This window comes from Natator depressus, chromosome 1 (genome assembly GCF_965152275.1).
Source record: "Natator depressus isolate rNatDep1 chromosome 1, rNatDep2.hap1, whole genome shotgun sequence".
In the NCBI taxonomy this organism is placed as follows: domain Eukaryota; kingdom Metazoa; phylum Chordata; order Testudines; family Cheloniidae; genus Natator; species Natator depressus.
The window spans coordinates 27,487,741-27,507,112 of NC_134234.1; the positions used below are offsets into that span (position 1 = coordinate 27,487,741).

Genomic DNA, 19,372 nt, shown 5'->3' on the forward strand with positions numbered 1-19,372 from the left:
GGTGTTAAGTCACCAAAAGATATCAGAACACACAAAATAGGGCCTAAGACAGTCTATAGTATGCCTTCTCACTGCCTCCATCAACGAAATATGCTACTTGTAGCTCTGTACACTTTTTTATGCAGCATTACTCTTTCAAGTGAGCTCTAGATCTGATGCCCAATTTGAAGGAGCAGTTCTATTGTCATTTTTCAGCTAATTCAGACCCATCTTCTGGATAATTACTGCTGCTTGTTAATCTTCCAGGAGTAGGGGTCCACGTGGTCAATTCTTGAAACAGTGAAAGTGGTTACCATAGTAACTGATTTTCCAAGGTGACTGTGGATCCATAAACACTGCCTACCTTCCCTAACTTTCAGTTCAAGGATTCCTTAATTAGTAAAAGGGACTACAGGATGGTTGGAGGCCAATCCCATTATACCAGGGGTGGCCAATCTGTGGCTCCAGAGCACATACGGCTGTTCAGAAGTTAATATGCAGCTCCTTGTATAGACATTGACTCCGGGGCTGGAGCTACAGGCACCAATTTTCCACTGTGGGGGGGGAGGCGGGTGTGTGCTCACTGCTTACCCCCTGGCTTTGCCACAGGCCCTGCCCCCACTCCACCCCTTCCCAACCCCTCCCCTGAGCCTGCTGTGCCCTCGCTCCTCCCCCCAGAGCCTCCTGCACTCCACAGAACAGCTGATTGGGAGGTGCGGGGAGGGATGGGGAGGCACTGATCAGCGGGGCTGCCAGTAGGTGGGAGGCACTGATGAGGGGGAGCTGATGGGGGGCTGCTGATGTATTACTGTGGCTCTTTGGCAATGTACATTGGTAAATTCTGGCTCCTTCTCCAGCATTATACCTTCAACTCAGATCCCTGTGTAACAGTGCTTTCTAGAAGATTCTGAAGGTACAATTATTCCCCAGTTGAGTGGATCCAAGTGGGCAATCATCTCAGAGAAGCACAGTTACTGTGTAACTAACTGGGTTTTTTATATGTGGATTGTGTGGTGTTAGCTTAAAAGTCAAGGGCAAATTTCTGCCCTCAAATGCACATACACAACTCTTATTGAGGTTAGTGTATTGGAGGGCAAAATTGCCCTCAACTAATTATTTTTCTGTAGCTATTTGGTCCAAATATATCATTACATTCACATTAGAATTTACTCACATTAGGTCTGTATCTTTCCCTTCTAGGGAAATAAGCACAAGAAGGGAAAACTCTTTGAGAAATTCTGCAAACTTAAATTTTCAGAGTTTCTACACATTCTTCCACTGAGGGCAAGGGATTTGAGGCCCAATAAAGACAAGAGTGAAACATCCCTTGTCCTTTGGAGAAGCAGCAAGGAAATCCTCCAGCATGCACCAGCCTCTTGTGGTGCTCTATCCAACTCCCATTGTAGTTAATGAAAAGACCGCTATTGATTTTATTGGTAGTGGACTGGACCAAAGGGATGAAATATAATTTTTGAATTTCACTGAAATTATTTCCTTGTTCTATAGAAACAGACACAGAATTATCGATTCCAAATCAGCAATAAGAACCAGAAACAGGAAGACGCAGCTACCTCCAGCCAATCCAAAATTGAGAGGGATGAATTCATTATTGAAAAATTAAAGTCAACTGTGAATGAAATAGCAATAAACAGGAATAAGTTACAAGAGGAAAATCTAAAACTACAACAGGAACTAACAGTGTACCAAACACAGTGCCAGGTAATAACTAGTAACAGCATTTCTTCTCTATAAGTACAGTGGAATAAAGCTAAAGGAATTAATGTTGAAGCATTAATTATTGAGGAATACATTTTCAAAATTCCTTTGGAATGCTTATATGGAGGATTATTATGTAGAGTACTTTATTTACAAAACCATAATGTGCTGCCAGATGTACCATCTTTTGAATGACACACAAGAGAAAACAAAAATGTTTTTGATATGCAGTACTGTCCTTTATTTTATTTTTGTCTGTTTTAGACCTCACACTTTACACCTCACACTTCACCAGAGAAACCCAGCTTCATTCACTGTATCTTGTGTATCAATAGCTTTCATGAATTTTGTTTGTCTGGCTTATGTGGAGTAGTACACAAGATGCTATGAAATTGTATCTAAGTATCTAGAAAAAAATGTATGGTAATATATTTTGTTATAGGCAGAGCTGGTAGCACAACCTGCTATTAGGGTTGGCCACCACCCTTGAGGCCTGTCAAAGTTGCGGTAGCCTATCCCCTGGTTTTGTGGGTTATAGTGCTGTCCAGAATCTCTGCAGTGCTATATACTGCAGCCCCATCTGCGATATACCCTTCTTTCCCTCAGCTTGCCTTCCATGCCAGAACTTGGGAGGGTATCTTTGGAAGGCAGTCTTACTGGTATCTTTTTTAGTTCTTCTTTGACTAGGGTCCCTATGGGTGCTCCAGTTCAGTGTGATTTTTGGTAGTAGTGCCAGCTATGTAGGGCTGTGTGGGCAAACTGCCTTCAGTTCCTTCTCAATCACCTAGGCCTCAGAGTATTTAGCATGCCCACGTTAGAGCTGGTCAAGCTTGCCTCTAACTTTCAGTTAGTTGTAGTGTTTTGTTTAATTTAATGTAGTATTTAGTATTTATTTGCTTTATTCTTGAGAGTCTTTACTTCTTTCCCTAAAGCATCCTCTCACCCTCTCCTCCTGCGAGGTCTCCCTCCGTTTCAGGAAATATGCCAGGATCATCGGGACTCAAGCATGTGTGACTTTGATGCAAATTATTTGCAAATGTCTAATTAAAGCATTTGCATGTATGCAAATTATTTGTATTTTTACATAAACGTCTGCTTAACAACTAAGCAGCACAACACTTGGCAACTGTGGCAGGAGGGTGGGTGCCTCAAAGGTAGGTTGGTGCTGTTTTGGAGCTGCCTTGGTGGGGAGGTAAGCTGCGGTACATGGATTTGTGGGATGGTCAGGGGGCTGTATGGGTGGAGGTGGCTGAGAGATGCTGCGACATATCTGAGGTTTATGGGGCTGTTTGGACAGAAGATGGGGTAACTGTGGTATTGTAGGGGAGGCTGGATGAAGCTGTGTTTGTAGGAGTACCCAAGAGGGAGAAGACGGGGGTAAAGTCATTGCATGAGGGAAGATGGGTGGTAGAATCCTAGAATATCAGGGTTGGAAGGTATCTCAGGAGGTCATCTAGTCCAACCCCCTGCTCAAAGCAGGACCAATCCCCAACTAAATCATCCCAGCCAGGGCTTTGTCAAGCCTGACTTTAAAAACCTCAAAGGAAGGAGATTCCACCACCTCCCTAGGTAATGCATTCCAGTGCTTCACCACCCTCCTAGTGAAAAAGTTTTTCCTAATATCCAACCTAAACCTCCCCCACTGCAACTTGAGACCATTACATTAGCTTAGGGAAGATAAATTTGTGGGGGTGTCCAGGAAGATAGTAGGGGAGGTGTCTGGGAGGAAGAAGGAAAGAGCTGGAGAGGGCATCTTGGGAAAGTTGGGATGTGCTAAGTGAGGGTGGTGAAGGGTTAGGGGAGAGCTGGGACCTATTGGGAATGAGGGAGAGAGGAAGCATGGATGAGGGGGACTGGCTGGTTACTATGGCGGGTTGCCTGGGGCTTGTATTGGGCCCCCCTCACCTTCTGTCCTTCCCACCTTTGCCTGCTCCTTCTGGCTGCTTTTCCCCCCACTGGGCTCCAACAGGGGAGCAGCGAGCCAGAGGCCAATTGGCTGCCTGCTCAGCAGGAGCAACAGCAGCCGAGAAAGAGATCTTGGAGTCATTGTGGACAGTTCTCTGAAAACATCCAGTCAGTGTTCAGTGGCAGTCAAAAAAGCTAACAGAATGTTAGGAACAATTAGGAAAGGGATAGATAATAAGACAGTAAATATCATAATGCCACTATATAAATCCATGGTATGCTCACATCTTGAATACAGCATGTAATTCTGGTTGCCCATCTCAAAAAAGATATATTAGAATTGGAAAAGGAACAGAGAAGAGCAATAAACATGAGTAAGGCTTTGGGACAGCTTCCATATGAGGAGAAATTAAAAAGACTGGGACTAAGGGGGGATATAATAGAGGTCTATAAAATCATGACTGGTGTGGAGAAAGTTAATAAGGAAGTGTTATTTATACACCTTCACAAAACACAAGAACTAGGGGTCCCCCAATGAAATCAATAGGTAGCAGGTTTAAAATAAACAAAAGGAAGTACTTCTGCACACAACGCACAATCAACCCATGCAACTAATTGCCAGGGGATGTTGTGAAGGCCAAGAATATAACTGGGTTCAAAAAAGGATTAGATAAGTTAATGAGGATAGGTCCATCAATGGCTATTAGTCAACATGGTCAGGGATACAACCCCATGCTCTAAGTGTCCCTGAGACTCTGTTAGATTCTGGGACTGGATGACAGGGGATGGATCACTTGATAATTGTCCTGTTCTGTTCATTCTCTTTGAAGCATGTGGCATTGGCCACTGTCGGAAGACAGGATACTGGGCTAGATGGATCATTGGTCTGACCCCGCATGCCTATTCTTATGTTCTTTAATAACCATAAGCCATGATTAAGGCTCATTCCTGCAGCTTGTTGAACTCAGACTGGGCTGTGGTCTGGAAATATTTGAGGTATGGCCTGTATGTGTGTGTGAGATACTTGGCAGATCTGCGTAGTTCAGCTGGTGGTAGTGAATTCACTAGTGATAATGAATTTACATGACAACTTAGTCACACACATCTAACAAAGAAGTTGAACAGGTACAGGGAAGAGTTAAGAGTAAAGTTGGTCAGAAATTTTGGAAAATACTAATTTGTCAAAACTGAAAGTTTTTGCAGGAAAGTGTTGGTTTTGACTAATTATTTGACTGAGAAGAGTTCAGAAAAAAGTTTTGAAATTTTCTGAAATGTTTCTTTTGATATTTTCAGCACAAAAAAAAAATCACATTTTCCGGTTTTAAATGTCTTTTTGGTTTGAAATTTAAGCTAATTAGAATAAAAAACATTTTGAAAATATCAAAACAAAATGGTCTAGTTAAGGCACCTAGTGGACAAATGAAGCACTGTTTGTGAGAAAAACTGCTGGCTTGTTGAAGGTTTAAACGTAGCTGCAGTCTGGGTTCTTTGAATTATAAAAGTGCTACTGCTTTTATTATTTAATATCCATTCCTGCTCAATTCCAAAGCAGGAGTTATATGATTATAAATATAGTAATAAGAATTTCCTGAGTTTGAGTCCACTCACTATCGCCCCACAAGGAGCTGACAGATTCCTGGAATCCAAAACTTTCCTGCCTGTTTGGAAGCAATGATAGTGTTATACAGGGAACTTAGCTGAAAAGCATGCAGGATCCAGCAGCCAAACTAGAAGGCCTTGCAGAATTTCTGGGCTATAGTAAATGCTTGACAATACATTCATACATTTAAAATCAATTCTTAAAAGAATCAAACTCTAAGGTAGCCATGAGTAAGTCCTTGTAGCCTCTATTAAGAGTTTAAATTTAATTTTTACTTGGATATGCTCAGAGATGCACTTCGGTGTTTAACTAAAGCTTTTAACCCTTTAAACAAAGGGCCAGCCCAGTGGTGGAGTTGTAGCACAATGCTTTGAAATGCTAGAGATCTTATACACAATTCAAGCTTGGTCCACCCCTCTGAAGCCAACAAAGGCTGTGAGAATTTAGTCAGTATGCCCACCTCCTGCAGGAGAGAGGGAGTGCTTCACATCACCCTTCAGCAACCCTTTCAGGCAAAGAAATCACAGTCCTCTTCTTTGGTTAGAAGAAAGGTCACTCTAATCTGAGATTCTCTTCCCCCCGCCCCCCTTTCTGGGGGAATAAACCCTTTGAAGGGACTCACTTGCAATAGCTGTTCTGGATTCACTCTTCTGAGATGTGAATTTCCGTGGTCATTTTTGAAGTTTAAAAAGCTTTCTTTTCACTTTTAAATGTACTGAAATAAAATGAAGAAGTGATGAAAAACACTTAACATTTTCTTAGCATACTATCTTAAAGGCAAAGTCCACTACCATTGGAACATCCTTGTTTCTTTTATCTACTACTTGTTTTTTTTTTGCCAATGCTCAAAAGTTATGTTTTCAAATTATATGCTCATATTTTGGTATAATTGTGCTGGTTATAATGAGGGCTTATACATAAATGTTATTATTTCAAGCATAATACTGTTGCCCTTTTTGACCTAAGCAGCTAGTCAGAGTTTGGGGCCCTGTGGGTGTTCCAGTTGGGAGTAGAAATTAGTGTTAGGTATTTCTTTGATGCAGTTTTGTGTATTTACAAAGAATGTACAAAGTCCTGTGGTCTCTGAATGCAGAAGGAATCAAATAGCAGGAAACAGCTTCTTTTGCTTACAGCATCAAGAGCACTCTTATGAGCCTGTACTCGGACTCAAAAGTCTCTCTCCAGGTTTTTTCCAGGATCAGCCACCATGTTCCTTTAGGCTGTCTTTTTCTTGTCTGTTCTCAGCTTTTTAGTGTAATCACACACACACATCCATGCTTGCTCGCTTCTGGGCAGGTTCACACACTCATTTTGCCTTAGGTGGGGCTTATGCTTACAGTTAGGGTGAGTTCACACCTATCAGTCTCAATCCCATAACAAGCTTTCACCAAGCTAATATGATGTTTACGTGTCAGTTGTTTGTCACATTTTTAACACCAAGAAATGAAAGATGAAGTAGGATCAACACTAGAGAAATCCGAGGGCAAAGCTCAATAGTGATAGTTTGAAAGCTTGTATAGTTCATGCTATAAATAAATTGTCATCTCTGACTAGCTTATGCTCAAATAAATGTGTTAGTCTCTAAGGTGCCACAAGTACTCCTTTTTTTGGGGGGGGGGAGAGATGAATGAGTGCATGTTTTAGCTAGACAGATTCTACTTCAGAGTGGCCTCTGCATGTTCCCACATGTAGAATCTAGTCACATACACTGCAAGCTTCTGGAAGCTTTTAGAGAGTGTCTTTTGGAGCCATTCACCTCCTTCCTAATCTTCTCCTTATTCAGGATTCCAAGGATATAAAATGTTAGACCTCAATGTTAGGAAAATATAAAATACCCCTAAATGATGCCACTGAATCCTGCATCACAGAGTGTGATCTAGAACAGTAGTTCTCAACCAGGGGTCCGTGGTCTCCTGGGGGGCCACGAGCAGGTTTCAGGGGGTCCACCAAAATAAACTGGGCTTCAGCCCTGGGTGGTGGGGCTCAGGGAGGGAGCGCCACCTCTACCCCCTGTGTCACCTCAGTGGGCCACCCAGCCTGCAGGTCAGCACCAACAAGAAGTTTCACACTAAGTTAAAAAATATATATATTAATTTTTTTATTTTTGTATTCGCAAAAAGAAAAGGAGTACTTGTGGCACTTTAGAGACTAACAAATTTATTTGACCATAAGCTTTCGTGAGCTACAGCTCACTTCATCATGAAAGCTTATGCTCAAATAAATGTGTTAGTCTCTAAGGTGCCACAAGTACTCCTTTTCTTTTTGCGAATACAGACTAACACGGCTGCTACTCTGAAACCTGTTATTTTTGTATGTATATTATGCTTTTCTTTTTATATTATATATATGTGTGTGTGTAACTGTATAACTATCAATTTAATTCAGCTTTTAATCTGTTGGATATGCAGAAAACAGTTGTTGTGGCACAGGTGGGTCATGAAGTTTTTATAACATATTGGGGAGTGGGGGTGGGGGCGGGGCTCAGAAAAGAAAAAGGTTGAGAACCCGTGTTCTAGATAGAACTTGTAGCAAACTGAAACTGTTCTGGAAAACTTAAATAAAATGAGAAGTTACCATAATGCTGTAGAAGGTTTCCTATGAATATGTCAGAGACAAATGCATCTTAGCACTGCATGACCTAAAGAACTTCAAGTATCTTATTTTTGAGCGACATTTTTGGAGAGAGAGACTGACTGTTGAAAACCTTACAAAAGCAATGCCTTCTCCAAAATAGGAACTGGCCTCAGAATAAAAGCAGTTTTTCAAATAAAAATTGCTTCTTAAATTCATATGAAATATGTAATATAAAGTATATGTCAGCATATTTTTGCTACAAGACCATTGAATTTAAAGCCACTATTGAGTCATTTTGATCATTTATTTATTTAGAACATGGAGGCAGGACTTTCAGAGATGAGAAATGAGTTGCAGTCACGTGATGCCCTCTGGAGAGGGATGGAAGCAGAATTCCAGCAGTTGCGTAAAGAATTATTGAAAATTGGAGAATGTAAAAACATCCAAGAAAATCAAATGAAGTATGTATTTGAAAGACATCATTTATATTGTAAAGAATTTGTGAGCTAAATAACTTTTTTCTTCCCTTTGGTTTATATTGGGTTTTTTTAAAAGATCTTGTAGATTAGAAAATCAAATTCATGTTTGAATTAATATTTTAGTAATTTTATGAGATTGTAATCAATAGCTAGACACACAGTTAAACAGTTTTCATGATGCCTAATTGTTTAAAATATGTTTTATATGGCTTTATATGCTCATTTGATTAAAGGAAAACCTTTCCTTTGGTCTAGGTACTCTAAGACAGTTTAAAAAAATACATTGATTAAAAAAACAAGACTCTCTAACACTCCCACTCCCTGATAACAATTTGTATGATTTTTACAGCTAGGCTAGTAAATGTGTGTTTTGCTGTAGCCATGTGGCATTATATGGCATGTGGTTCACAAGTGATTTCAGGATTCTTTCAGCAGACAGATGGTCCATAGATCTACCAAGCTCCACTCTGGTTTAGGTGACCAAATCTCCTGCCTTTTCCATAAGACGGTAGCCCTTCCCTGATTGAATGGTGAGGCGAAAACTTCTGTAAGCTGTGGCTCATGGCATTGTCTGCCCACTTCATGGGTTTTTCTTATGTAGGGAACAATTTGACCCTCAATAATTATTATTAATGCTTTTTTATTTAAAGGCTTCAATCAGCCTATGCACAATGTATTCAGGAACTGGAAGACAAAAAAGCGGAGCTATTAAAGTTAGAACAACACCAGGAAAGTCAGCAAAAAGAGCTAAACAAGGTATTCCACATTTGTAAATATTTTGAAATCTTAGTTGTAATAGAGTTTGTTTTTTTTAAGTATTAAGGCAAAATCATGACCTTGCTTATATGAATACACCAAAGTGCATAGGAGAATAGCTGCATTTTCACAGGTAGGAAGGAAGCTTATGTGTGTACTGTATTCCCAGAAGGAATAGGACAGCTGTACACTCAACACTATTGTGCACTGGGCAAACACCAGAACTGGGCGAAACATGCAAATAGAGGCAGAGACACATGTCAAAGGGGCACAGTCATGGAAATAACTCCCCTACACAGACCATTTAGGCCGAAACATAAGCTGCACTGGCTGAACAGTTGGAGCAAGTTAGCATGGGCAACTTGGAATACAATACACATAACACAGCTCAGTGCAGGGCTTCTTTGGTTGAACTGTTTTCAGAGTAGCAGCCGTGTTAGTCTGTATCCACAAAAAGAAAAGGAGGACTTGTGACACCTTAGAGACTAACAAACTTATTTGAGCATAAGCTTTCGTGAGCTACAGCTCACTTCAGTGAGCTGTAGCTCACGAAAGCTTATGCTCAAATAAGTTTGTTAGTCTCTAAGGTGTCACAAGTCCTCCTTTTCTTTTTTTGGTTGAACTATGTGCCATACTTCTCCTACAGGACCCTGGTGAGGTCAGTGTAGCAGTGGCATGAGGTGACATATGGCTTGGCGGGTCGCTATACCAAAAGTGGCTGTGTTACTCTCTCTGGTGTGTAGGGGATGCCCTGCCCTTTCTTCACACATACAGCTTACGCTATGACCAGGGATGTGAGCAGCAGCATCTGCAACTGGGAGCAGCCTACGTGGCTGCTGAAGCAGATTTATAGTGACTTTGACATGAGGTCATGATCTATCCCTCAGATGTTTATATCTAAATTTAATTGCATTAAAATGTTTATATTTTTGTAATAAAATGAAAATATCATCAACTATTGATCATGTGCATTATTATGGGAAACTAATTAAAACAAATTCAGATGTAGTTTGACTGGTTTTTGTTCTTGCTCCTAAGTAATATGGTGTTGCATTATTTGTTACTGGCAGAAGGATAATGTGACCCACAATCTCTGTATAGACACTCTGGAGTACCAGACAGAGGAAGGTTTTGCAGAAAATATTACTTTAAATGTTATGTATTATAGCAGCAGTAGCTGTCATAAAGTGACTTTGGTGGCAAATTTTTATTCTGTGATAGCTAATACTAATAAGAGCTCTGTTCCATAATACTGTATAAGCTCTTTATATCTGTGATTATTTCTCATAAAGAACTTCTGTGGGTTCATTTTGAGTTAAATGAGTGCTTTTAAGACAGCCTAAACTAATTTAGAGGTAAGGTAAATACATCTTAGTAAGTAATACCTTTCAATAGATTTATTTTGTCTTAAGGTATAATTATTAAAATTAATATTTTTACAAACCCTATGCTTATTGTTTGTTTGTTGTTGTGAATTTAAATATTATTACCACTTTTGACATCAGGGAAATAGACAAATGAACTAAAGAATAAATTATGGATTGTGAAAAGATGCTGAATAAAGAAAAAAGTTAATTGCATTGAATCATAAAGACAGTTTATTTTAAAATTGCCTTAAAGTTACTGATATGGTTAGAAGAGTTGGTGTACTGGAATAAGGGAGGAAAAAATCACTAGTAGGTGATAAGTGATGTGATCTTATATACTGCATAAACATTGTCTTTTGGGAACATATTTGCTACAGATAAGGGACCATCTTTATCAAGAGAAGCAGTCCCATAGCTCTGAGCAGGAAAGAATGAGGACAGAAATCTCTGACCTGACAGAAGAGCTTCATCAGAAGGAGATCACTATAGCAACTATCATGGAGAAAGCTACTCTTCTGGAAAGAAAGTTAAAAATGGAGTTAGAGATAAAAGAAAAATTGTTAGCAAAACAACAGGTACGCAAGCAAGCAAAAAAAAAAAAAAAAAAAGACTAGGTCATTCTCCAGCTCAGTAGTGATAATGACATACATTGCTTAAAAAATTAACATCTGGTGCTTTAGTTTTCATCGGCCTGCTATTATATTCAAGCTTTATGAAATAATAATACGAAAATAAAGCGAAAATGGTGCCAGAACAATAAAGGACCAGTAAATGTCATTTGTGCAACATCTAACTTTAACATATGGTCCATTTAGATCATCAGTACTGTAGTTACATTTAAGCACATAGAAGATCTTGAAAAATTCTAGGTTGGTTTTATTATGCCTACTACATCTTAAAATTGTTCATTAGATTATCCAGAAAATTTGTCTAATTTTGACAGCTCTTTTTAACCTATTGATTAAAGAATGTTTATGAAATTGTTTGGAGAAGCCTGTCAGTTGTAAAGCTCGATTGTTAATCTTGCAGTATTGTAAATTATTGTAAACTTCAGTTTTAAAAACAAATAAGCTCCATCCCTTACTCACATATTTGAAAACATCTGGGTAGCAGAAACACAATTTACCCAAACCCTTGAAATTTGGAGGTGCTCATTTCTGCTTATGTTGGGAATTTAATGCTTCTTGTATTCAAGAAAAGCTTTCACTATATTAGTGTCATGATTCTTTATGAATGTTTTGAGTAAAGTATAAAATTAAACTTATACAGAACTATACTGAATATTTTATAGCTCATATTGCTAAGTTCAACTAGGAATTTAATTTTTCTCCAGTTGTCAGAGATGAGGTATGAAGCTATCAGATCGGAAAACACACATTTGAAGAAGATGATAGAAAATTTGGAGTCTAGAAGATACATGGTAATTTTTGTAGCTGTAAAATATACAAAGCAGTTATTTATGTTTGTTGATGTAATGATCTCCGGGTTAATTAAATAACAAACCAGTGAATGAGAAAGGAATAAGACTTTAATAAAAGAAACTGGAGAGCTTCTACACACAGCCATGTGGTGTTCCCAACCCTGGCCTCTAGGGAAAAACTCCAAATTCCTACACTAACAACATTGTCTCGTATGAGGGAACATCTCCAAATCACAATCTTTCATAAATATTGTGAAAGTTTGTCCCCCTTTAGTGCCCCCTGATGTGCTGAGATACCACTGAGCCTGTCTGTTATGCCAATCTGGGCACCCTTTGTACTTGTCTTGCTGAGCCAAGCTATTACGCTTCCTCCAGCACATGGGGTTATGTTATAAACAAGAAATAAGTTTATTAACTACAAAAGGTGAATTTTAAGTGAATATAAGAGATAACAGACAGAACAAAGTAGATTACTGAGCAAATAAACCAAAGTACACAAACTAAGCTCAATATACTTCAAGAAAGAGAATCATAGAATATTAGGGTTGGAAGAGACCTCAGGAGGTCATCTAGTCCAATCCCCTGCTCAAAGCAGGACTCACACCAACTAAATCATCCCAACCAGGGCTTTGTCAAGCAGGCCTTCAAAACCTCTAAGGATGAAGATTCCACCACCCCCCACTGCAACTTGAGACCATTGCTTCTTGTTCTGTCATCTGCCACCACTGAGAACTGCCTAGCTCCATCCTCTTTGGAACCCCCCTTCAGGTAGTTGAAGGTTGCTATCAAATCCCCCCTCACTCTTCTCTTCTGCAGACTAAATAACCCCAGTTCCCTCAGCCTCTCCTCGTAAGTCAATTACAAAATGTAATTTCTTACCCTAAATGTTATTTTAGGCAGGTTGCAAAGTTTCTGTGGTTCAGGGTTCCAGTTATATTTCTTTTCAGACTGGACCCCTGTCTCAGTCTGGACTTTCTCCCTGCCTCCCCTTCAAGTGGCTTTAGCGGTCTTTCTTCTTGGGCACACAGGCCATGAAGAGGAGTCCCGTTTGCCTTCCTCCCCACCCTTAAATAGGATTGACATAAGGCGGGTATCCTTTGTTTCCCAAACTTGACCCCCCCCTTCCTTCCAGTGGAACCTTAGAAGAAGTCCCAGGTAATGTTTAGTATCAGGTGACAAGATCACCTGACTTAGTAGTGTCACAGTTATGTCCCCGAACACCTCCAGGAGGGAGAGAGATTAGTATCTTCATGGTTTTGTTGTTCCTTCCTGATAGCTCATCAAATTTGATGGCCTGTTGTCTGGTGGGTGTCTTCCCAATACACACCCAGTTGTAATTGTTATCCAGATTTCTAATTTTAGATACAGAAATGATACATGCATACAAATTGGATAATCACATTCAAATAAATTATAACCTTTCCAATTATATCGTACAAGATCCATTTTGCATAAAGTACATCTCCATTAGGTCATATCCATAACATAAGCATATTTCCAAAAATTCTAAGGCATTCTAATTCAGCTTAATGGAGCTTCCCAACCATTATAAATATAAATATGTAGGTGTCTATATTGTATCTCATTCATACACTTTTATTTTAAACATTTATCAGTGAAATCTATAGACCTTTTTTTCCCCTTTAAGAACCAGATGAATTTATTCATTAGTAGAAAACAAACATTATTTGCAACTTTAATTACTAACATTATGACAAACTATACATAAAAAGCTGCTTATTTTGAAGTATTTCCTTCATGGATTTTCATTTGTGTTACATAAGAGCCCAATTCTTTGATGTACTAAGCACCTCCAGTAGAATTCAGAGCTTCCTCAATGTCTGTGGAAGTTAATGGGGGTTAAAGATGCTCAAAACTATGAAGAAGATGCCCAGCATTTTGCAGATACTAGCCTTTAACTAGTTAGTCCTTTTGCACCTTTCCAATTCTTCTAACGCCAAAAATCTAACAAGAGCTTCTTTTTTGTACTAGTTGTAATTTTGGTTGAATCAGTGAGCTTTTGGACCTGCCAAACTAATTCATTTTACAGTAGCTTTTATAATGACAGTCTTTCAAAGTCACCTCTGAGAGTAGTGTTGGAATTGGATTTCAATCTCTAAACTCAGTTATCATTTTTTTTTCTATTGCATCTTTTTGAACTCCAGGGAAGCCTGTTTGTTTATAAACAAATGTCTAAGAAGACTTCTCCAGATTTTTTATCAATAGTCTGACATGTCTTTCCAGATGTTTTGCCTTTGACACCAATGTATTGCTACTATATATAGTGTTTAAACAAATAGTCTGATAATGCCTTTGTGTATTTTTTCTTATTATTCTTTAGTGGAAATATTACTTGAGGAAGAAATATAGTTAAATCACCTGCAAGCTTTGGCAGCTAAGGACTGCTTTCATAGCTTAGTTTTTCAAGGAGAGTAATTCAAATACACCAAACAATTTTACTACTCTACTGCCTTGAATGCATTGTTTGTGGAAAAATTCTAATTTAATTTCATTGTGTTTCAAAGGCTATTATTCCCTGTATCCCATTTATGTAGTTCTTTTTCTCTAGAGGCATTTCTACTGGTGTATCATTTACTATGAATGCTGTTTCAGAGTAGCAGCCGTGTTAGTCTGTATCCGCAAAAAGAAAAGGAGTACTTGTGGCACCTTGGAGACTAACAAATTTATTTGAGCATAAGCTTTTGTGAGCTACAGCTCACTTCATTGGATGCATGCAGTGGAAAATACAGTGCAGAGATTTTATATACACAGAGAACATGAAACAATGGGTGTTACCATACACACTGTAACGAGAGTGATCAGGTAAGGTGAGCTTTTACCAGCAGGAGAGAAAAAAAACCTTTTGTAGTGATAATCAAGATGGGCCATTTCCAGCAGTTGACAAGAACGTGTGAGGAACAGTAGGGGGGAAAAATAAACATGGGGAAATAGTTTTACTTTGTGTAATGACACATCCACTCCCAGTCTTTATTCAAGCCTAATTTAATGGTGTCCAGTTTGAAAATTAATTCCAATTCAGCAGTCTCTCGTTGGAGTCTGTTTTTGAAGTTTTTTTTTGTAATATTGCGACTTTTAGATCTGTAATCAAGTGACCAGAGAGATTGAAGTGTTCTCCGACTGGTTTTTGAATGTTGCAATTCTTGACATCCGATTTGTGTCCATTTATTCTTTTACGTAGAGAGTCTCGACTGTCTGGTTTGGCCAATGTACATGGCAAAGGGGCATTGAGGGCACATGATGGCATATATCACATTTGTAGTGGGACTGGGAGTGGATGTGTCATTACACAAAGTAAAACTATTTCCCCATGTTTATTTTTCCCCCCTACTGTTCCTCACACGTTCTTCTCAACTGCTGGAAATGGCCCATCTTGATTATCACTACAAAAGGTTTTTTTTTCTCTCCTGCTGGTAATAGCTCACCTTAACTGATCACTCTCGTTATAGTGTGTATGGTAACACCCATTGTTTCATGTTCTCTGTGTATATAAAATTGTCCTACTGTATTTTCCACTGCATGCATCCGATGAAGTGGGCTGTAGCCCATGAAAGCTTATAATTCTTGACGTCTGATTTGTGTCCATTTATTCTTTTACGTCGAGACTGTCCGGTTTGGCCAATGTACATGGCAGAGGCGCATTGCTGGCACATGATGGCATATATCACAAGTACTCCTTTTCTTTTTGTGAATGCTGTGTGATTACATATGGTAACTAAATATTTAGCAAACAGTGCTGCCTTGTGTTTCATGTTAAAAAATATTAATTCTAGTTACAGTGAAAAAATGCCCATTTAATGATGATTTTATTTTCTTCCACAGACCATAGATTTATCTAACACAGAACATGAGAGTTACACAGCTTCCATTCATGAACTGGAGTGTGAGAATGAAAGGTTACGAAATAATCTTGGTAAATTGCAGAGTGATTCAGAAACATCAATATTGGCTACTCTGGATAGATATGGAGAAACAAAGCACACTAAGCAAATCCAATTAGAAATGCAAGAAAAGGAAGAGAGGTAAAACTTAAGTTGCAAAGATACATTAATTTTTCCATAAGCGTTTCGTAAGCGTCTTTTAAAAGAATCAAATCCTGAAGTCCTTACTCCATTTTTGTTCATTTCAAACTCCTACTACCTCAATAGACATTTAGTCCTATTAGTAAGCAAGTAAGGCTGCAGAATTTGGCCAGAATTTAAATTATTAAAACATCTGTTTATTTATAGATTATTTTTGTGCTGTTTCTTCTCAAATCAGTAAAAATTTTGAAGATAATACAATGTACAATACAAGTACATTGGCACCTAATACTGGAGACCCATGGAAGCCAGTGGGAATTTGCAACTGTTTAATATTGCAGAATTGTACCCAATGGATATAAACTCTGGTTTCTGACTTGCAGGCAATATTACAATATAATAACATCAGAAATCTGATATAATAAATTTAGCAATAAATCAGGACTATAATTATAATTTTAGTGTTGATATCTGCTCTTATACAAAAAATTCTCATTTTTGTTTGTCCACTGGTTATGGTGCAGGAACGCCAGTGTGTGCTAGGGTGCCTAACTGAAGAGAATAGAGGAAATTTTCAAGACAATATAGGACTACATCTAATTTTCATATACATTTATATTAATTTTATTATCAAAATATACACAACCATAATTTGTGTTTGCCCTCAATCTTCCTTGATAATATACTAATAGAAATATTTTTTGTTTGTTCTGAGCAATAAAAATTGGCAGTTTATTAGTTTTGTCTTCACCCTGCAGTCACAGAGATAAGTTAGTCAGGAACACATTTTAAGGCTCCAGGGGATACATCTGAACTCTGACACTAACCTGTGCATCTTATGTTGTTCAAATATGAGGGGAAATTATGGTTCCATTTACTTATTTAGATGTGTATACACACTAAAAAAGAGCAAATATCCATGTGTTATGGGCACCCAGAACATAACGGAAATGTATATCTATCTATCTATAAAAATACTGAAACATATCTAAAGTACAGCAGTACAATTCAGTATGGCCCACTACCAGCAAATCAAGGAATTCAAAAGCTTAAATCGCCCTCCAACAATTCCCCACTCTGACATTTCCTCCCCCAGTTTTGAATTCCTGTGAAAAGATGAGCTTTTCAGAATGCCCTGAACATCATCAAGTTCAGGCTACTTGGGCCAAAACCTTTCATCCCAAACTATTTGCCCAACAAAAAAACAAAAATATACATGTAATGGTGGAGCACCCCCTTATGGCCAGGGATTGTTTTACAAGAACCCTCTCCCTATTAGCCCCCTCTTGCAAGCCCCTTTAAGCACTACACACTGTCTTAGTTGTGGCTTACAACACCCCTTTCTGGGTCTGGTTTAATATCAAATAAAGTTCACACAATCCTCACAGTCCTTAATCACAATGAATCCCACCCATAAAGTCCATAACTGTAATTTAACTGTTCATACTTAGCTCCCATTCTTGAGCCACACCCAAAGCTCTTCCTCTGTCAATCTGCTCCACCCAAAGCCAGTAATCCTGTCTGGGTGGAGCTCACTCTTTTGGGCCGGTCTTCCTTCTGCATCAGTATCTCCCTTCATCTGACACAGAATGCAATCTATATATTGCCCTTCTCGAGAGAGCTCCTCCTGATTGGCTGGAAGAGAGGCGAGCCCTGCCCCGTCAGACATTACAGAGCTCCTGATCCTAGACCACTAAAGGAACTGTGTTCAAGGATTTTTCCCACCTCATGCAACTCCTAATATCATTTTCTGGGTCCATTTTTCATTCCAACACCTGAAACCAGGTCTTCTGGCCCCCATATTCTTAAAGGGCTAATATGCCCTGTTACATTACAGGAATCACATCACCATTAAAATAAAATGCAGCCATCATTAGGATGACTGGATGGCAGCCAAAGGGCAGCCACCATATAGTATTTTGCACAACAGTGGACATAGCTGAAAATGCACCAAAGGAAATTCTTTTCTCTTAGAGAGTACCATGGGATTATTATTAATTATTATTGATGTAACGCTTCTGCTAGGTGACATTGACAGCACCAAGGGTCTGTTCCGTATCTAGGGGTTTCTCTTAACATTACAAACCCAAATTGTCTCGGGCCTCCATCCAGAAATCTGGAAAAACTAAACACCACCCCTGGGTGCCTCTAAGAGGCAATGTTTCCCCACTTGCAAGCACTGAGTCTGTGGATAACAAAAGAAAACTTTATTAAAAGCAGAGGGATACATAGCATTAACTTGGGAAAGCACCACCACAACAACTCAGAAGTAAGTAAACAATAAGTAAAGTAACTAATTAAAGTACCCTCCCCACAGGATCTTGGGCAGCAGTCCTTTGCCTCAGTTTCCCACCTTGTAATGTGAAAATCCAATGAATGAATATCCCTTAAACATACCACTTCCTTTTTCCCTCCACTGGACCCCACTGATGGTTTGTTGTCTGAGGTTAGTGAAGTGCCACAGTCTAGGGGTGAATTCAGGTGGGACAACCTCCCAGCCCACCATTGAGGGTTGGCAGAGTGATGCTGCTGACTCTGCTCACCGCTGTTGCTGCCACCTCTGTCGCTACTTGCAGTCATTGCCTCCTCTTGCTTCTTGCCAGCATTGCAGTCACTGGCACTGTTTGCCACTGTCACTCCACCAGTCCATTTGTAATTTCAGCTCTTACTGATTTCACAGGGTAGCAGGCAACTTCACTGATACTGCCTCGTATGCATTATATTTTGTCACAATACTGGCCACACCATGAGGTCTAAGGCTCAGGGTCTACCCCAGCTTATCAGAAACTTCAGCTCTAGCAATCTCATAGAAGAAAGAAGGATTCACAACTGAGTCTGATCAGCTCTATCTAAACACTGGAGAAGGAAGGTCAAATGGTTTTAGTACCCTTTAAATAAGTCCACACAACCAGATAAAAACACCTGTCCACAGCCATCTTTTTCACTTGGATTTGGCATCACTACCACTCACTTAGCGAGTTAATTTAGGGTGATCCTCCTCAATTAAGGCATATTAAATATAGTTCTACTGCTCTTTACTCATACAAGAAGGATAGTGATATTACATTACCCCTACATCCAAGACTAAAGTCAATTTTAACCAGACCAGCCAAAACTGATCACTTGGCAAAGCAGGCTGGTCTGCTGATCACCTAGGTAAAGTAGGTGTGTCTTTGAAAATAAGGTCTTCTCCTGAAGTCTTTCCCCCCAGTTCATCAATTGATGGCAGGGGAGAGCTCATTCAGACAACTACGTTTAGATTGTGATAGCACCTAGGAGCCCCAGTCATGGCTATGCCCCCCTTGTGTTAGGCACTGTAGAAACACAGAACAAAAACATGGTCCTTGCCCCAAAGAGTTTACACTCTAAAGATCTTCAGTGACAGGCAGACCAGACAAGAGCACAGTTTTTAAGGATTCAGCAGAAAAACCCACACATATTAAACTCTATAAAATTCAGTTTATGCTTATCAGCTGGTTGAAGAGCTGTATTTATATTCCTTGAATTTTAGTCTTAGTGAGTCTGTTTTTTTCTAA

At 39.2% G+C, this 19,372-nt stretch overlaps 1 protein-coding gene across 4 annotated transcripts in view; it reads left to right on the plus strand.

Annotated features, from left to right (window-relative positions):
- DEUP1 (deuterosome assembly protein 1) overlaps window positions 1-19,372 on the plus strand; it is a 72,769-nt gene that overhangs the window by 25,448 nt on the left and 27,949 nt on the right. For 3 of the 4 annotated variants that reach the window (XM_074956606.1, XM_074956614.1, XM_074956626.1), the window contains 6 exons: window positions 1,486-1,698; window positions 8,090-8,235; window positions 8,904-9,009; window positions 10,754-10,951; window positions 11,710-11,796; window positions 15,637-15,836. In XM_074956606.1, the coding sequence (XP_074812707.1) occupies window positions 1,486-1,698; window positions 8,090-8,235; window positions 8,904-9,009; window positions 10,754-10,951; window positions 11,710-11,796; window positions 15,637-15,836 (950 nt within the window). The remainder of the gene's footprint in view (window positions 1-1,485; window positions 1,699-8,089; window positions 8,236-8,903; window positions 9,010-10,753; window positions 10,952-11,709; window positions 11,797-15,636; window positions 15,837-19,372) is intronic. The other variant, XM_074956620.1, reaches the window with a different exon arrangement.